This window comes from Lissotriton helveticus, chromosome 2_1 (assembly GCF_964261635.1).
Source record: "Lissotriton helveticus chromosome 2_1, aLisHel1.1, whole genome shotgun sequence".
Taxonomy (NCBI): Eukaryota; Metazoa; Chordata; class Amphibia; order Caudata; family Salamandridae; genus Lissotriton; species Lissotriton helveticus.
In genome coordinates this window covers 1944393120-1944409590 of record NC_136059.1, presented here as the reverse complement: position 1 = coordinate 1944409590, position 16471 = coordinate 1944393120, and the positions used below count along the sequence as shown (strand labels likewise).

At 42.6% G+C, this 16471-nt stretch overlaps 1 protein-coding gene across 2 annotated transcripts in view; it reads left to right on the top strand.

Annotated features, from left to right (window-relative positions):
• Positions 1 to 16233, top strand: part of HHIP (hedgehog interacting protein) — a 225279-nt gene extending 209046 nt beyond the window's left edge. Inside the window, exons 13-14 of one of the 2 annotated variants that reach the window (XM_078676879.1) lie at positions 13811 to 13939; positions 14242 to 16233. In XM_078676879.1, the coding sequence (XP_078533005.1) occupies positions 13811 to 13939; positions 14242 to 14297 (185 nt within the window). In that variant the 3' untranslated portion in view covers positions 14298 to 16233. Of the gene's footprint in view, positions 1 to 13810; positions 14088 to 14241 lie in introns of those variants that run through there. The other variant, XM_078676878.1, reaches the window with a different exon arrangement.
• Positions 16234 to 16471: the final 238 nt, after the last annotated feature.

Here is a 16471-nt window from a genome sequence, read left to right as displayed (position 1 = left end):
GTGATTTGTGGGAGTTTGATGATGTCCCATCAACAGTAACGTGCCAGAAAACTGTGACACTGTTGAAGCTGAATAACAATATTTTGAATGTTTATGGAGGATTTCTCTAGATTTGTTGAGAGAAGCATACTTCATTTTCCATGATATCTCTGTTGAAGCTGAAAATGAAATGTGTCCTTCCTTCTGTTTGGAGACAAGTGGTTCGATTTCTGGTTACTTGTGTTTGCTTCCCTGTGCCTGTGTGTTGTCTGGTTAACTGTGAATGTGAATACTTCCAGTTTGCCAATGTTGTTCTAGCCTCCTCTCCATTAGAGATGAGCAGTGGATCGGGTAACTTGTCTTCTTATTTTTATTTTGAATGATTTCAGCTGTTGGTGGTGATGGGGAAACTCGAGAGGAAATTCTGTAATCTGCAGATCACTAGTTATTTCTCTTCATACTCTTGCCCCCAGTTTCCAATAAGCTACATCACTCTTCTGAATGAGGATGAAAGATTAAGTGGATTGTTCTTGAGGCAATCTCTTCACAAAAAGCTGAAATCCTTTTGATCGCTTAAAGGGTGGATTCCCTGGGTGTCTCTGGATCAGGAAGTGTTTCTTCCTCAGAGGGGAAGGAGGATTGCTTGCCTGGTAAGTAAACAGGAAAGTGCATTACCAAAGACGTGCTTTCCTCTGTGTTATCTCATAAGTCATAATAGACACAATTTGGGTTTTCCAAATCATAATACCTCATGTACCGCTGCAGATATAATGTTGAGACTCCAGCGGGTTCCTCATTTGGCTCTTCCAATGTATCCTCATGTAGGGGATGTTGTTTTTCATGAATGGAAAGACCCAGGAAGGATTGGTCTTTGCAGATGTATGCCAAGACTCTACCCCCTTATCTAACAAGGAGTCTAAAGTTCTGGATTCAGTGACTGTTAATTCTCTGGCAGGCAGTCTTGTCCGTCGCATATTTATGCATAAGAGGGCATTCTGAAGGATGCCAGATATAGATGGATTCAGCCCTTAGGAAGATGTATTCGGGGACTTATTTAGCATTGAGGGCTGTTATTTATGGGGCATATTCAACTCAATCCTTAGTTTCAGTTTTCAAGGCTCTTTGCAACACAGTTGAGGAGGGAACTAGATGTCCTGCACTGTTGGAGGGCTTATTACATCAAATTAAGCTCCTTTCTAACTATTAATGTTGTTCAGGCTTCCAATATGTGAGGAACAACTGCTTGGCAGCAAGGAGGAATCTGTTGCAGGAAGATTGACATACACATTGCTTTGTGTATGCCTTCCCAAGGTGTTTGTCTCTTTGGTTCAGAATCAGATGGTATGTTATGCGACATCTTCAAGGGGAAAAACACTCATCCTTCTTCATGCATCAAAAATCCTCATTTGTGGCTGTTTCTGGTAAATCATGACTCCACTAACTGTCTAGAAGAAAACAACATTCTCACTCCCATAAAGAGAAAGGGAAGAACTTTGCTGGACATTCTTCAAAAAAATAAAGATCTAGTTCACTGGGAAAACAACAGAAATCCTGCCTATACTCGGTCTGCCTAGACTATCTGGTTAGAGGTCAAACCCATTACTTCACAGGAGAAATCAGCTTTTGGTGCATGGGTGCCTTGGATTGTTTGGGTGGGCTATCGGATTATTTGCAATACACCACAGCCAAGATGCAGATGAAGACAGAAGCCTTCTCTAAGGGCCTGCAGTCACTTCTGAACAAAAAAGTGACAACCCCAATCCCAAGAGAAGAGATTAGGCTACTGTATCATCTTCCTGGTGCCCAAGGTGACAGGGGGTCATAAGGTTGTAACAGACTAAAATTAGGTAAACCCTTGGTTAAAACATACTCCTTTGAAGATGAAAGCTTTCTAGTAGATAAATCCCTTGGTGTCAGCAGCTCACAAAATGATAGTAGTTGATCTGATGGATGCATATTTCCATGCACCAGTGGCCCAGGAACATAAAAACATTTACATTTTACATCCAAAAGAGATCCTGCATTTGGATTACTCATGTTTCAGATAGTGACACAGCTGCATCTCCAGGGTTGGCCAACATTCTCGCATCTAGATATAGTGCTTAATTTGTGCCAGCGTTTGCCAGTGCCCAGCACCAGCATTTATTTATTAACGCAGTACATATTTAAGACAGCCCACCACATGGTGGTGCTGTTAGACCAGTCTCGTTTTAAAAGAACACAGAAGCAGATTGTTTAACAATCCCATATGTCAATACAATTAATAATAATGTCAGAATGTGTAGACCATTCTTATACCTTTTCATCACCTGGTAGAGTCCAAAATGTCACATTTGTAGAAGTGTCATGGTTATTAGGTGGCATTAATTACTGGAATTTGGCAGCTTCGTCCGAGCCTGCAAGTGGTGCAAGCTGCAGTGGCTTCCTGAGGAATATATTGGGCCCTGGCGCTTACAAACTAAGCACTAAATGACTGGGTACTGCGTGGTTACTACATGTATCATAAATAGAGAAGACTCTAGAGCTGGAGGCAGTAAGATATTATGTTTCCCAGCCCCGATTTCTACTCAACCTCCCAAAGTGTCAGCTAGTTCCCAGGCAGAATTTGATCTTTACTGGTCACAGTTCAGAACTGACCTGAATGTTGTGATCCTTCCAGAAACCAGAGCAATAGAAATCTGTAGGATTTGAAGAAGGTCCTTTTCAGAATGTGGCTTCAGGAGCAAGGTCATATGGCTCCATCAGTGTTCACAGTTCTATGCACCCATATGCATCTTTATCAACTAGTAGACCACCTTCTGGGTCTTCTCTCAGTCACTGCAGTTCTGGATGAATCCCACTGTATTTTCCAAGTATCTGTTGATGCCCTTGGAACCTCCCATAATTCTGACAACAAATACCGGTTTGGCAGGATTGGAGACCATGATGGGGATCTGCTCTACTCAGGTATGTTGGTCCCTCACAGAGAGTCTATGATCCTTAAAGAGGAGGGAGTGAAATACAGTTTTTAGAGCTGTGCTTCGATATCAAAATCAGATACAGAGGTGTTATGTCCTGGTGAGATCAGGCAACATAGTCACTGTGGCATATGTGAATTGCCAAGAAGGAAATGGCTCATACTCTCTAGACATGATTGCTCTTCATTTGAAGCAGAGAAACACATTTTGACCTCCACAGTAAGAAGCACAGGCTTTTATGGATGACGTTAGTCACCCCTGTGTTTGATGATTATGTTACAAACAGACTCGAAGGCCTAAAGCAGGGGTACTCATAGTACGGCCCGCGGGCCAGTAGCGGCCCGGCAAGCCTTCCCTGGCGGCCCGCGGAACTTCCAGACATCGTACCAGAGTTTTTTTTCTTTTTTCTTTTTTAAGAGTGTCTGCAAACAGAGCGCGACTCAGACTCTGCTGCTCTGTGGGGGCCGGGCGATTCTCACTATATTCAGAGTGGAGCTGCAGGGGTGCTGAGAGGTGCAAAACCTCATTAACATGCCAATGGTCGTTTAAAAACCTGTGAAGTGCTTGGGTGCGGCTGTGTGTGGAGATTGTGTGTGCGTGCCCAGTAAAGAAATGTTTTCAAATCGCTGAGCTTCTCCGCAGGCGGGCAGCAACACTTTGAAGCTGAACAGCATAGGAGACACGCCGTTTCCAAGACTGTTTTTAGGACTAAACAAAGCGAGGCTTTTTCATTTGCGTCCGCTTGGATAGTTGTTTACTTTGCAAGCGCCGGAACGCCTCAGCGACTTGCTTATTGATTTGATGCACCTGTTCCGTGTCCGCGCGCGGGTTTTTGAGTCTCTCTGGGGTCACTGAGCGAACGGGTGGCAGTGGTGCCCGCCAGTCATGGCAGCAAATGGTAATGGCTCACAGAGGTTCCCGCCGCGAGGGGCACGGGGGCGGCGGTCCGTGGCACAGGCTGATGCTGACAGCACAGGTACAGAGACTCCCGTTGTTTCGCACTCTGTGACCACCAGAGGCGCTGCCTAGAGCCTCATCGGCTCTACCCTGTTCTGGGAGCACCAGGGACAGAGCAGACGCTCTTTAGAGCTCCAGCCATTCAGCTCCGGTGCTCAGTGGCAGAGGTGACGGGGTCCAACAATGTCTGGGAACATCAGGGGCATTGCGGAGTGTCCTGCGCTGCCCGCCTCTGCGTGCTCCACGGACAGAGCCGAGGCTCTTGCAGCGCCCTGCTCTCTGCGTGAGTTTCACTGGCTTTAGGGGCCCAGCGCCCGGTGTTTGGCAGCGCCAGAGATAGAGACTTTGCTCTCAGAGAGTCCGTCAGCTCAGGTGTCCGGGTAGTGGAGACAGGTTGACGAGCTTCAGGGAGAGAGCCGAGGCTCCCGAGCGTCCTGATGTCCGCACCAGGAGTGCTAGTTCGATTCATAAATATGCGCTTGTAATCAAAAACTAGCCCCACAAAGCATAAGAAAAAGACATAGATTAATTTATGTAGCACAGAGCTACTTCATAAGGATGCTTGCAAAAATAACACCTATATTGTAGCATAGATATCTTACATTTGCGAAGAGGCACCTCCCACACATAAGAGGTAAAACAGAAAGCAGTAAAAAATCAGCAACAAATTCCAATCAAAGAAATCACTGCCATCAATGATATAAAACTGGAGCCGAATGAAAACAAAATAATAATAGGCACCAACTTCTACTGAAAGAAGTCATAGCCATCAATGACATAACAGACGTAAAACAGAAATTGTGTACTGGTTGACACTATCCTCACGCTCCACCTGGGACAGACATTCTTTCACCTTTCTTCTTTGGTCCCCATGCTAATCACAAAATAAACGTCCCTTCATCTGTACATAGGGTCCGGCAGTGCCTGGTGTTTGGGGCGCTAGAGACAGAGCCGAGGCTCTCGCAGCGCCCTGCCCTCTGCGTGAGTTTCACTGGCTTTAGGGACGCAGTGCCCGGTTTTGGGCAGCTCAGTGGTACGGCCCGGTAGTGAAGACAGGTGGTGGACGAGCCATAAGGCCCTCAGGCACGATGTCGAGCCTCTCCGAGCGTCCTGGTGTCTGCACCAGGGGTCTGGGGGTAGCGACATAGGGTCGGGCAGTGAATGGGGTTTGGGACGCTTGAGCGCGAGGGAGGGAGAGTGAGGGAGGGAGAGCAAGGGAGGGAGAGCAAGTGAGGGAGCGAGGGAGAGCGAGAGGGAGCGAGGGAGAGAGAGGCAGACAGAGGGAAGGAGGGAGAGGGAAATAGAGTGAGGGAGAAGGAAACAGAGAGAGAGGGAGACAGAGAGAGAGAGCGAGAGTGAGACAGTCAGGGTGAGTGAGACAGAGGAAGAGAGGGAGTGAGACAGTCAGAGTGAATGAGACAGAGGGAGAGATGGAGAGAGGGAGTGAGAGAGTCAGAGTGAGTGAGACAGAGGGAGAGATGGAGAGAGGGAGTGAGAGAGTCAGAGTGAGTGAGACAGAGGGAGACAGAGAGACAGAGGGAGGGAGAGAGAGGGAGGGAGGGGGAGAAAGAGAGGGAGGGAGGGAGACAGAGAGAGAGAGAGAGAGAGAGAGAGAGAGCGAGAGAGAGAGAGAGAGAGAGAGAGAGAGAGAGAGAGATGTCTGTATGCCGGGTCTGGTGGCTCAGTGGACGAAGGCGTCCACTGCAGGGACCTGTGATCAACCTCATGGTCACAGGTTTTCTTTGCTCTAGCCCCGCCCCCTTCCCCACTGACCCCGCTCCCACCGGTGTGGCCCTCGGACACAAACCACACTGTAAATTTGCCCCCCGAGAGAAAGTTTGTGAGTACCCATGGCCTAAAGAATGAGGGAGAGGAGATAAACGGGGAACACAGGCAGAAAACGTTTTGAGTCATGCTGCACATTGATGCACAAGGATGTCCTGTTCTGGGGTTGGAGCAGGGACAACCTGTAATAACACACTGGGTGAGGGGTGTAAGCATTTAAAAACAGGGCGATATAAGATTCATGCTGTTTTCTATATTGAGTTATTATAAGAGTTAGGCAAATCTGGATTTATCGCATGTGGTTGAGGCGCTTATTATTTTTGTATTTTAGCACACTCAAACAAGATGCATATTTGTACACTCACACTTTTATTCGATAATAACCATAACCTTATGTATGCAGACCAGTTTGTCTGGAGAAGTGCTCTCTTTGATGCACTTTATAAATGATTTAAGAAGCAAGCTCTTAGTACTGTATAACAATTGCTCTGCTCTTCAATCCCTTAGAGAACGCCAACTGTTTTTGTGATGGGGTTTGAGATGAGATTTGGAACTACTTATTAGCAATCTTTAGGTCTGCTTGCATTGAATGGTTAGAGTGTATTAGATAGTTGGGGAATGTAATTCTACAAATAGTAAAGGAAAGAAGACTGTAGCATTTTATACCAATGGACCATCATATTTCCATCAAGGATTATATCATTTTTGAGGCACTAGATAATTTAATAAAATTCTAATAGAAGATAAATGTTCTCAACAATAGACATAAATTACAGGCTATTGAAATATGGGTTCTAAAACATAGCCTTGCTGTTATTCATTTACAGGTGACCGGATTTCCAAATGTAGACTTTCAAAGTTAGCTATGTAGAATAAATAGTCAAGTTTTGAATGTTATTCTTCAAAGGGGATGGCCCATAGAGGGCTAGCCAAATGATAGGCAAAAGGTCTGCAGGCTGAAATACATAGTTGGCAAACTGATGAAGAAGGTCGATGGGCCTGGTCACTTGCACTATTGACTGTGAATTAATGACGTTGCTACTGTACACATCTCATAGAAGATAATCCAGAAACATTAATATATCTTTACAATAACTTTTACCACTATGTGGCAAGATAGTTGTTGGGGGTGAGTTTAATTTTTAACAGCAGCCAGATTTACATTCTACAATGCCCTGTCGAAGGCAGAACAAAAAAGAGCAAAGGGTCTGGCTTTATATCAGAAGGGCTTAGATTTGATAGACCCTTAGAGATCTAGGTTTTTGGATAATAAGGAATATAAATGCCTCTCAGGAAGGCATAAATCAGCAACACGTATTGATGTTTTAAAAAAATATTATTGTGTTTTCTTTTTATTTATGCAACTTTTGAGTTTTCTGAACAGCTTCCCAGATCACTCAGCATTAGAATTGACTATAGCAAACATTAAGAATTGCCGTTCCACTAAGAAATGGAAATTTTAATAACATGCATTTAGAAGAAAAGCTATTGGTCTCAGATCAGATCATTGAGTTGTTTTCTCAGAATAGACAGACAGCTAGGGGGTCATTAGTATGGCGGGCGGACTGGGAAACGGGACTGCCTGCTGAGGGTGCGGCGGTCCCGCACTCCCAATTACTATGCGCCCGCCACACTGGCGGGCGCATGGCACATGTGTGACATTGCGGCGGACGGTGCTAAAAGCTCCGCCCGCCGCAATACCACAAAGACAGGTTGTGCCTTTCAATGCACAACATGACAGGCACCGCGCGGTGCCTCCCACGTTGTACATTGAAATGCAGGGGGGTACCATAGGTACCCCCATGTGCACCCCCAAACCCCGGAGTCCCTGGGGGCCCACACCGGGGCCCCGCATGCAAACTCTGCATGCTTTCCGTGGCGGCATTGAAAGGCATGTTCCCGCCCACATTGTAATATGGCTGGCGATGTCTAACTGACACCGCCACCATATTGAACCCTTTTACCCCGGTCGACATTGTAATATGGAGGGGGGTCTTTGCTGCAAGGATGGCGGACGGATCACCATCCTAATGGGGCCCCCAGTGTTGCTTTGGTCTTATATGCCTTCAGGACAACGTTGAGAGCACAGATAATAGCTTGGAACATTGCTGAAAGAGGAAGATACATTAAAAAAAACTTGGAAAAACAGGTTAAACATGCTTATGATGAATATCCAAATTATAAAAGTTATTTAAATAGAGAAGACGAAACAAGACCATGTGAACATTATTACGGCGAAGTATTTTAAAGCAATGCAACACACTTAAAAAAAAACTATGAAGAAAGCAGGTTCTCAGGGAATGTTGTCGCTTGGCAGACCTAAGAGAAAGGCACACAAAGAACTATTAAGATGTTATATTCTCCAGAAATAAAATCTAGGATCACAGATAGAGATATAATAAAGAACAGTTTTTGGATCGTTGTAAAATCATTTATTATAGTTGCATCTAGTAAATTGACTGACTAGTCCTGTAGGATATTAAAACATATTATTTTGTGACTTTTGTACATATATCATCAAGGCCTAAAAATATGCTGCATAAAAAATTTGATAGCAATTTGATGATTGTAATTCTTAAGGAAAATAAGAATGACAACATTATTAGGTTGCTAAAATCACTAAAGAGAGTTTGATACAAGTTGTTGCAAAGTTTTGTTTTTTAAGAAAAGAACAGTTTTAAAAGTATAATGCTGCTACTCTATTTCAGGATATAAACACAAAAGATAAGTTAGTCTTAGATAAAGTAACACTAACTAGAGGGCAAATTAAAGTTTTTTTATCAACTGTCAGAATGTTCAACTAATGGACAATGGAGATCTTGGTCAAGTCTATAACCATCGATAAATAAATTCAACAGATGGCTGTTGGTCTTGCAATATAATTCAAACTTTTTTTGTTCAATATGGACCCTAGTCGTATGAGTTTGAATTCAGATTTGATTAAGGATTTATTAGAGAATTCAAATGTGAGATCTATTGGTTTTAGAAGATGTATTTGGCTGTTCTAAAAGAAACAGGTTTTTTACCAGAGTCTCTGGGAAATGGGGGAGCAAGGAAAATGTTATAATGACACCTAATACATGAAATAAAGTTAATGGGCCCGATTCACAGAACTAATTTAAGACAAAATCCTAAACTTACTACTTTTGGTATTCACAGAAGGCATTTAGTAGTCTTAAATTAGGATTTTGTCTCAAGTTAGGACTTTGTCTTAAATTAGGACTTTGTCTTAAATTAGGATTTTGTCCTAAATTAGGATTTTGTCCTCAGCTAGGATGTTCTCCTAAATTAGGATTTTGTCTTAAATTAGGATTTTGTCCTAAATTAGGATTGTGTCCTAAATTAGGATTTTGTCTCAAGTTATGATTATGTTGTCCTAAATTAGGATTTTGTCTTAAATTAGGCTTTTGTATTAAGTTAAACTTAAGTTTAACTTAAGTGTGTCTTAAGTTTAACTTAAGACAAAATCCTAATTTAGGACAAAATCCTAACTTAAGACAAATTCCTAATTTAAGACAAAATCCTAATTTAGGACAAAATCCTAATTTAGGACAAAATCCTAATTTAAGACAAAATCCTAATTTAGGACAAAATCAGACTACTAAATGCCTTCTGTGAATACCAAAGGTAGTAAGTTGAGGGTTTTGTCGTAAGTTAGTTCTGTGAATCGGCCCCAATAAGATTAATTATTAGTTTTAAGGGGTGCCAACTATTGTGAGATGCAGATTTAAGCAAAATGGCTAATTTATCATACTCCCATGTTTCAAATAAGATTAACCCTGAACTTGGGATGCCCCTGGGTAAGCTACACACTTAATATATGCGTTTTCATTCATTCATTCAACTTTCAGCCATTTGTTTTTGATGTGATTCAGTTGAAAATGGAAATTGGTCCCCCACTATAGTGTGGTGTTCTAGGTTATACTTTTATTGGAAAGCAGTCTTTGAATATTATGAAAATAAATTAGACTAGCAGCCCATCCCGACCTTGTCCGGGAGCAATCAGGCTTCAGGGCCCCCGCCCGCGCCGGCCCCCGCCCGCCCCGACATTGTCCGTGGGTCCCCCGGAGCCTTACCTCATCCGCCGCACCTCCCCGCGCTCCTGAGTTCACCCGTCCGCCGCTCCTCGCCGCTCCTCCCCGCATGTCCGCAGCTCCTCACCGCTCCTCCCCGCCTGTCTGCCGCTCCTCCCCGCGCTCATGTCCGCCACTCCTCCTCGCGCTCCTGGACGCCGCTCCTCCCCGCGCTCCTGATGTCAGCACGCACGTCGCGGCTGGCGCTACTTCCATGGGACTACTTTTTTTTCTCTTAATTTTTTTTAATAACTTATATTTTTTAAATTTATATAGCCGATGTCCACCTGCACACCCTGACAATTACAACGATGTATCGGGTGTGTGGATTGGCGCTGTGGTTCCCGAGTTTACCCGCCTCAAAGGTTCAAAGTTCTTCCTCTATAATAGTAATATAGATATGAAATGATCGCGTGACCCTGGAATAATTTACTTGGGTATTCATCTTCAATGTGATTATTAAACAAGTGCAGTAAGGTGATAAATAAATCACTGTGCTAGTAGCCCAATCACTAATATTGTAAAAATGGAAGTGTAATTTAATTCTAACATTTCAGGAATGCCCGCCAAAATGCACAGAGTCAAACGCAGCGAACAGCTTTATGTGGCTTTATTAGGAGGAACACAAAAAGTTGTGAGGCTGTGGGAGAAATATATTTAAAAACCATTAAAATAAGATGAAATGTGTTCCTATTTATTAAGTATATCATTATATATATATATATATATATATATATATATATATATATATATATATATATATATATATATATATATATATATATGCAAAACACATGCAGGAACCCCTTTGGAATCAGCCACACACGAATTCGATATTTGAAACTCCTTTATTTCCAAAACCTTGCCAGCAGGGTTTCAAAGGTGACGCCTTTCAGCAAAGTACAACTGCCATATGCATTTCAAGAGCTGGACGCTCTCTTCTTCAGTGGCCAAATGTCATCAGGTGCTGGAGCACTCACCAAATATACTCAGTCCCCGCCCTTTTCGGGCGTCAGCTATCACTAGCGTTTCTGGGATCTGTAGTCCTCATTAAACAGGTAGGTGCGCTCCCAGCGATATAGTGATAGCTGACGCCCGAAAAGGGCGGGGACTGAGTATATTTGGTGAGTGCTCCAGCACCTGATGACATTTGGCCACTGAAGAAGAGAGCGTCCAGCTCTTGAAATGCATATGGCAGTTGTACTTTGCTGAAAGGCGTCACCTTTGAAACCCTGCCGGCAAGGTTTTGGAAATAAAGGAGTTTCAAATATCGAATTCGTGTGTGGCTGATTCCAAAGGGGTTCCTGCATGTGTTTTGCATATATATATATATATATATATATTTAAATTATGTTTTCATTAATTTTCTATGATATTTCTTACAATTAAATTTGTATTATATATTCATCTATGTATTGCTGAATATTTTGTTATATAGCACTTAAAAAAAGAAGATACAGAGGGAAGGTTGACCAAAATTGTATCTGCTTCCTGAGGAGAGATGCAAGGAATTCCCTTAATATAGATTTGCAGAGCAGCCTTCTTGATCTTCCTCTACTATGTCTGTTCAGCACTATAAACTGCAGAGTTTGAAATCGGATAAAAGGGACGTTGGTTTGTGTGTGCCCAGTTGCAACTTGACATGAATATTTAATATTGATTTCTAGTAATGAATGATAGATATTGAAACTTTTTGCACATTTTAATAAAGTCATTTGTGTGCATCAGAGTGGATGTATGACGTTATAATGCAGGCTATTACAACGCCTGCCTTTACAACGCGGTTTTTACATCGCATACCATTACAACGCATAGCGCTTTTGGGTGTTGGATAGTGAATAGTTTAATTTACTATTCCAACTCCAGTCCCCGTGGACACTAGGGAAGGTTATTGGATAGTAAATTAACCTATTCCCTATCCTAGAGCGCCCCCCAGCGCAATGCGTTGTAATAGTTTGCGTTTTAATGACCGCGTTGTAATGGTAGTGCGTTGTAAAAGTTTCGTTGTAAGTGATGTTTCCCCATCAGAGTGCATACATTTATGAGTGTTTTTTTTTACGTCAAGGCAGGAAGAGCTGTGGTGTTCCACAAGGGTAATGACTGGGATGAGGAACGTAATGATATTGGTCCGATTACTTGCTAGCAATTGTCATTACTTATAGTTTTACTCATCCGGGTCACCGTAATTTGGCCTGCCCATCCACTTGGACTCCATGCCTTTGCTATGGTCAGAGTATGCTGGTAATGTTAATCCATTTAAGTGCCCAGTTGGGTGGGTAGCCCTTAAATTTCAGCCTAGTTCTGTAGGTTTCTTTTCAGAGAAACACATTGTGATTAATGACTGTGACAAGGATGAGTGGAACTAGGAGTAATGTGGATTGCCAGTAAGTAAACAGGACATTACTGATATAGAGGATAAAGCTGTTCAGGTAAAATTAACTATTTGCAGAAGATGAAGTTGGTCCCAAACAATGTTTAACTTGAATTATTTTACAAAAATGTACTGCCTATATTTTATATCTCATTCTAATCCAATTATATTGAAGACTCTTGAACATACATTTAGAACCTCCTATCCTACAATTTTTGCAACAAACGGTTTCACTAAACACAGTCTTTGCTAAAGAGGAAGCCTTACATTTCCAAGCAAGAAAAAGTATGAGGGGTACAGTGACATAGGTTGTGCCTTAAAGTGAACTCACCTGGTCCCCTTCTAATACAATTTCACACAAGGGAGGTGGGTAGAAATTTTAACAATCTCATAGGGCTGATCTGCTGACACTGAGGATCGTACGACATTTGCATGACGTAATGGTTGCCGAGGACTGTTGCCAAACTGGCTGGTAACTATCTCCACTCTGGACCACAACTACAGAAAAAAAGCTGATGTCTGGATGGAGATGAAAGCTAGGTTGTTTTTCTACTGTGTTTTGTCATCTGTTGAATCGTCTAAATGCAATTGAGTCTACAGTGGTGTGCTCTTTATACCATTAAATGTAACATGTGACTTCAAGATTGACATTATTCCTTTATCTATTAGGGCACATTTAGCACAGAAGGTTAGAGCAAAATATACCACTGATTGCATGTTTTATTTTTTCCCATTTAAAAAAAGCAAGGCGCGTGAGCACTAAGATTATGCATTACTCACTGAGAGTTGACACATTATGAGATTTTAAACTATAAAGACAACAACAACAGAGATTGATTTATGGCACCAAAATACTGTACCAACAACGCAGTGATATAAGGCAGAATGATGGGGCCGCCCTCCAGAATGTGGCGAAGGGCCCCTTATATGCCCATTTCTCACAGATAATCGTAGGTCTTGGGCTGAATAGGGTCATCCTCCAAACGTACTGGGTCCTAAATATTATAATAATATTATTTCCAATTTGTAAAGTGCGAAAGTCTCACTCCCTTAAGGGTTTCAGGACACTGGGGGCCATCAGTGAGATTAAGTGAGCTATTGCCCAGAGTCCCATTATGCTGAGCTGAGGTGCAGCCGGAGACTGAGGTTGAACAGTAAGCCCTGTGCTTACAGAGTCAGCCACTCAGGCCACTGCACCACACCTCTCCCACCATATTGTTTACAGAAATATCACCCATTGGAGTTAATAAAAGAACATCTACACCCAGCGGGACAATGTGTTTGCAAATTATATATGGGATATAATATTTCTGTTAGACAATATTTTTGCTAATGATAATGCTAACATAAAGCCTCCTTGGAGCATCCAATTGCTGTACATCATAGGCATTGGTACTAGTCCTCCAAAGGGAATGGACCTCATTTTAACAGTGGAAGAAGGATGAATGTTGAGTGATTATGCTGGGATCAGAATCTATGACTTGCAGATTTCATGCAGCTGATAATTACTTTAAGGAGTTATGTCATAAGTGCATACAAAATAACAAGTGTAAGTTTTATAGCCAAGCAAAATCTTTTTTTAATTTTGGGCCATTGCATGCTTATTGAGTTTCTAAGTAAATTATTTTGTTATAAAAAGTAAAGTTCCCTGAACTGAAAAGAGTAACTCCAATGTTTTTCTTTCTCAGCCAAATGCGAACCAGTGTGCCGCCATGGAGGTGTCTGTGTCAGGCCCAATAAGTGTTTGTGTAAAAAAGGATATTTGGGCCAACAGTGTGAACAAGTGGACAGAAACATCAGGAGAGTGGCACGGGCAGGTATTCTTGATCAGATCATAGATGTAACATCCTACTTGCTGGATCTAACCACCTACATTGTATAGTTCTTGGAAACCTCATATTTGGATATACAGCATATTCAATGGGCATTTATTCTGAAACATCCCTTTTAAGACTTTATCTTTCTACAACTCCTGTGATTCCAGTTAACTTTATTAATTTAAATGTAGTTTCTAGGGAAATTATCTATATATATATATATATGTGCATACACACACTTACCACAAGTGTCTTTCACGGAATCATGCTAGATGTTATTTTTCTTATGGGTCACTTTGCAGTTTACGGCGATTCCAGTGTAAACCGCAACCTCGACGCAGGGCCGATGACATCATAAAGGATTATTTGCCATCAAGAATGCCGAATGGTTAAAACTGAGCCACAGCATTCACACACTCTCCTAAGACATTGCAGTAATATCTGCAGGATGGACAGACGACCCAGCTTCTTCTGAAGGAAAGCTTGGCCAGATCCTCAAACGTGTTCCAGAACTCTTATGTGCATTTAGAAAAAAAAATAAGCTTCCATTTCTTAACATACAGTCGCAGAGATTGTTCCCGCCATCCCCTAGTGCACCAAGTTCACTTCCGATAAGGAGCTCATGGAGTCATACCATCTAAAGATGAAGAGCTTCAGGACTTCTTGTTCAGGCACACTTCTGAAACTGTCATCATGGATTCTCCGTCCCCCAGGTGATGGCATATGGTTGTGGTTAAACATTAGGCACTGGGTTCATGCTACCTATTTATTTTGTGTTTTGTTTCTGTAACCTAGTCAAGTCTTGCTTTCTTTGAACCACAAAAGGGACATTTTCACCATCTACATGGAGCAAGAGGAAAGTAATTGTGCTGTTTTATGTGCAGCTTATTAATTTCGAAAATGTATAATTTGATCATGTTCAAGATGGCCTAAAGAGCAGAAAAGAGCAAAATGTTGTGAGACGCCCCTGTATGAAGTGTCATCCACTATCAAAGGACCGAGCCCTGCCTGTAAGCTTCAGTAGAAGACCTTTTGGATGTTACACTGCAGAAGAAACTATACTGAAAACACACCATTATTTCATGCCAGGCCAGCACTGTAAGACTTACAACGAACACAGCTGTATGAAACTTTAAACGTGCTTCTCTTTCAGATCGACAGGCACGTGGAGTCTTTCTCATGAAGAAAGGTATTTCATTTCTTGTGTAAGTGCCATGAGTTTCCTTTCATCACTAGGAATGCATTGCTTCTACACGTCAGTCATAAAGCACCCGCCAGCCAGAGTGAAGCAGACGCGGCGGGCTCTCCACAGAGACCAAGTGGAGCTTTGTTTACAAGGCAGCCAACCAGGCCCCTTTTAATGTACCCGCATTATGCGACCTGTACACACCACGGTGCGGATACCTGTTTGTTCAGTGTATGTCTGTCCTCCTCAGAACAAAGGCCTTTTTGAACTGATGCGCACTTCCCCAGAACCAAAAAGCGGGCTTTGCGCACAGAGTGTTGATTATGTTGCAAGGCCTTACTTACTGAAACAGGCTGGGTGGGGGTTGGGAACAATGCACTCGCTCTCCTCGAGTTAGTACTGGGGTTCAGCGTGACCTCATGCGAAATGGAAATAGGTTGAGAGATTTTTCTCCAGTCTTTGGCAAACAATGGTCTGCATTAAAAAAAACTGCATGCATAATGCGGCACAATGTAGGTTCAATTGGCAGCCTATTCAAGAGCTTCGGGATTAAATGAGCATGGAGACCAAATTACCCTCACACCCCAGAAAAAAGGTGGTCCTTTCTAATCAGGGCAGGCCTTCATTGGCTGAGCAGTGTGACAAATCTAGCAGTGAACCGGCGGCAGTCCGCGCCTGTAGGTTACTGGCCACCTTTTGTCTCCATTGATTTCTGCCTTTAGTCTTTTTGCTGAATTCCATCACAAAACGTTTTACAATTTAAAAAAAAATGCCCTGACAACCATTTTGTAAATTGACCCTAGAATCTAATCTTCACTTATTCAACGTGGGTGACACTAAGGCAGCGTGAGTTTCTTTTGAGCGAGCCAGATGTCTAAATCTGTCAGAGCAGGTTCACAATGTGCGAGGCCGCATATGGACGGAATGCCATACGGCTGAAGTCTGCCTTGTTCGCGCTTTTTGTGAAATCGTAATAACAATCACAGCTTGAAACTGCACTCTGCTGTCTTAAGCGATGGCTGAGAGTTTTCATGGCTGTGTTTCATTCATTTATCTAGGAGGCGAAAAATCTATTTACGAGAGTGTACATCTTATTATATGCGCGCCCGCCCTTGGCACTGTGTTATGCATGCCCGTCTGATAGATCACAAGCCCCTCTGATAGATCACAAGCCCCTCTGAGAGATCACAAGCCCTGGGTCATTTCTACATAGCCAAGGAGGTCAATATACTCTCAGTACATTCTGCAACAACAGTGGGAGGGCTGCAAAGTACTGAAACCAGCTTTCTGATCCCCACTCAACCATTAGAAATCCAATGCAATCATGCGAACTAGGCTGAACTAAA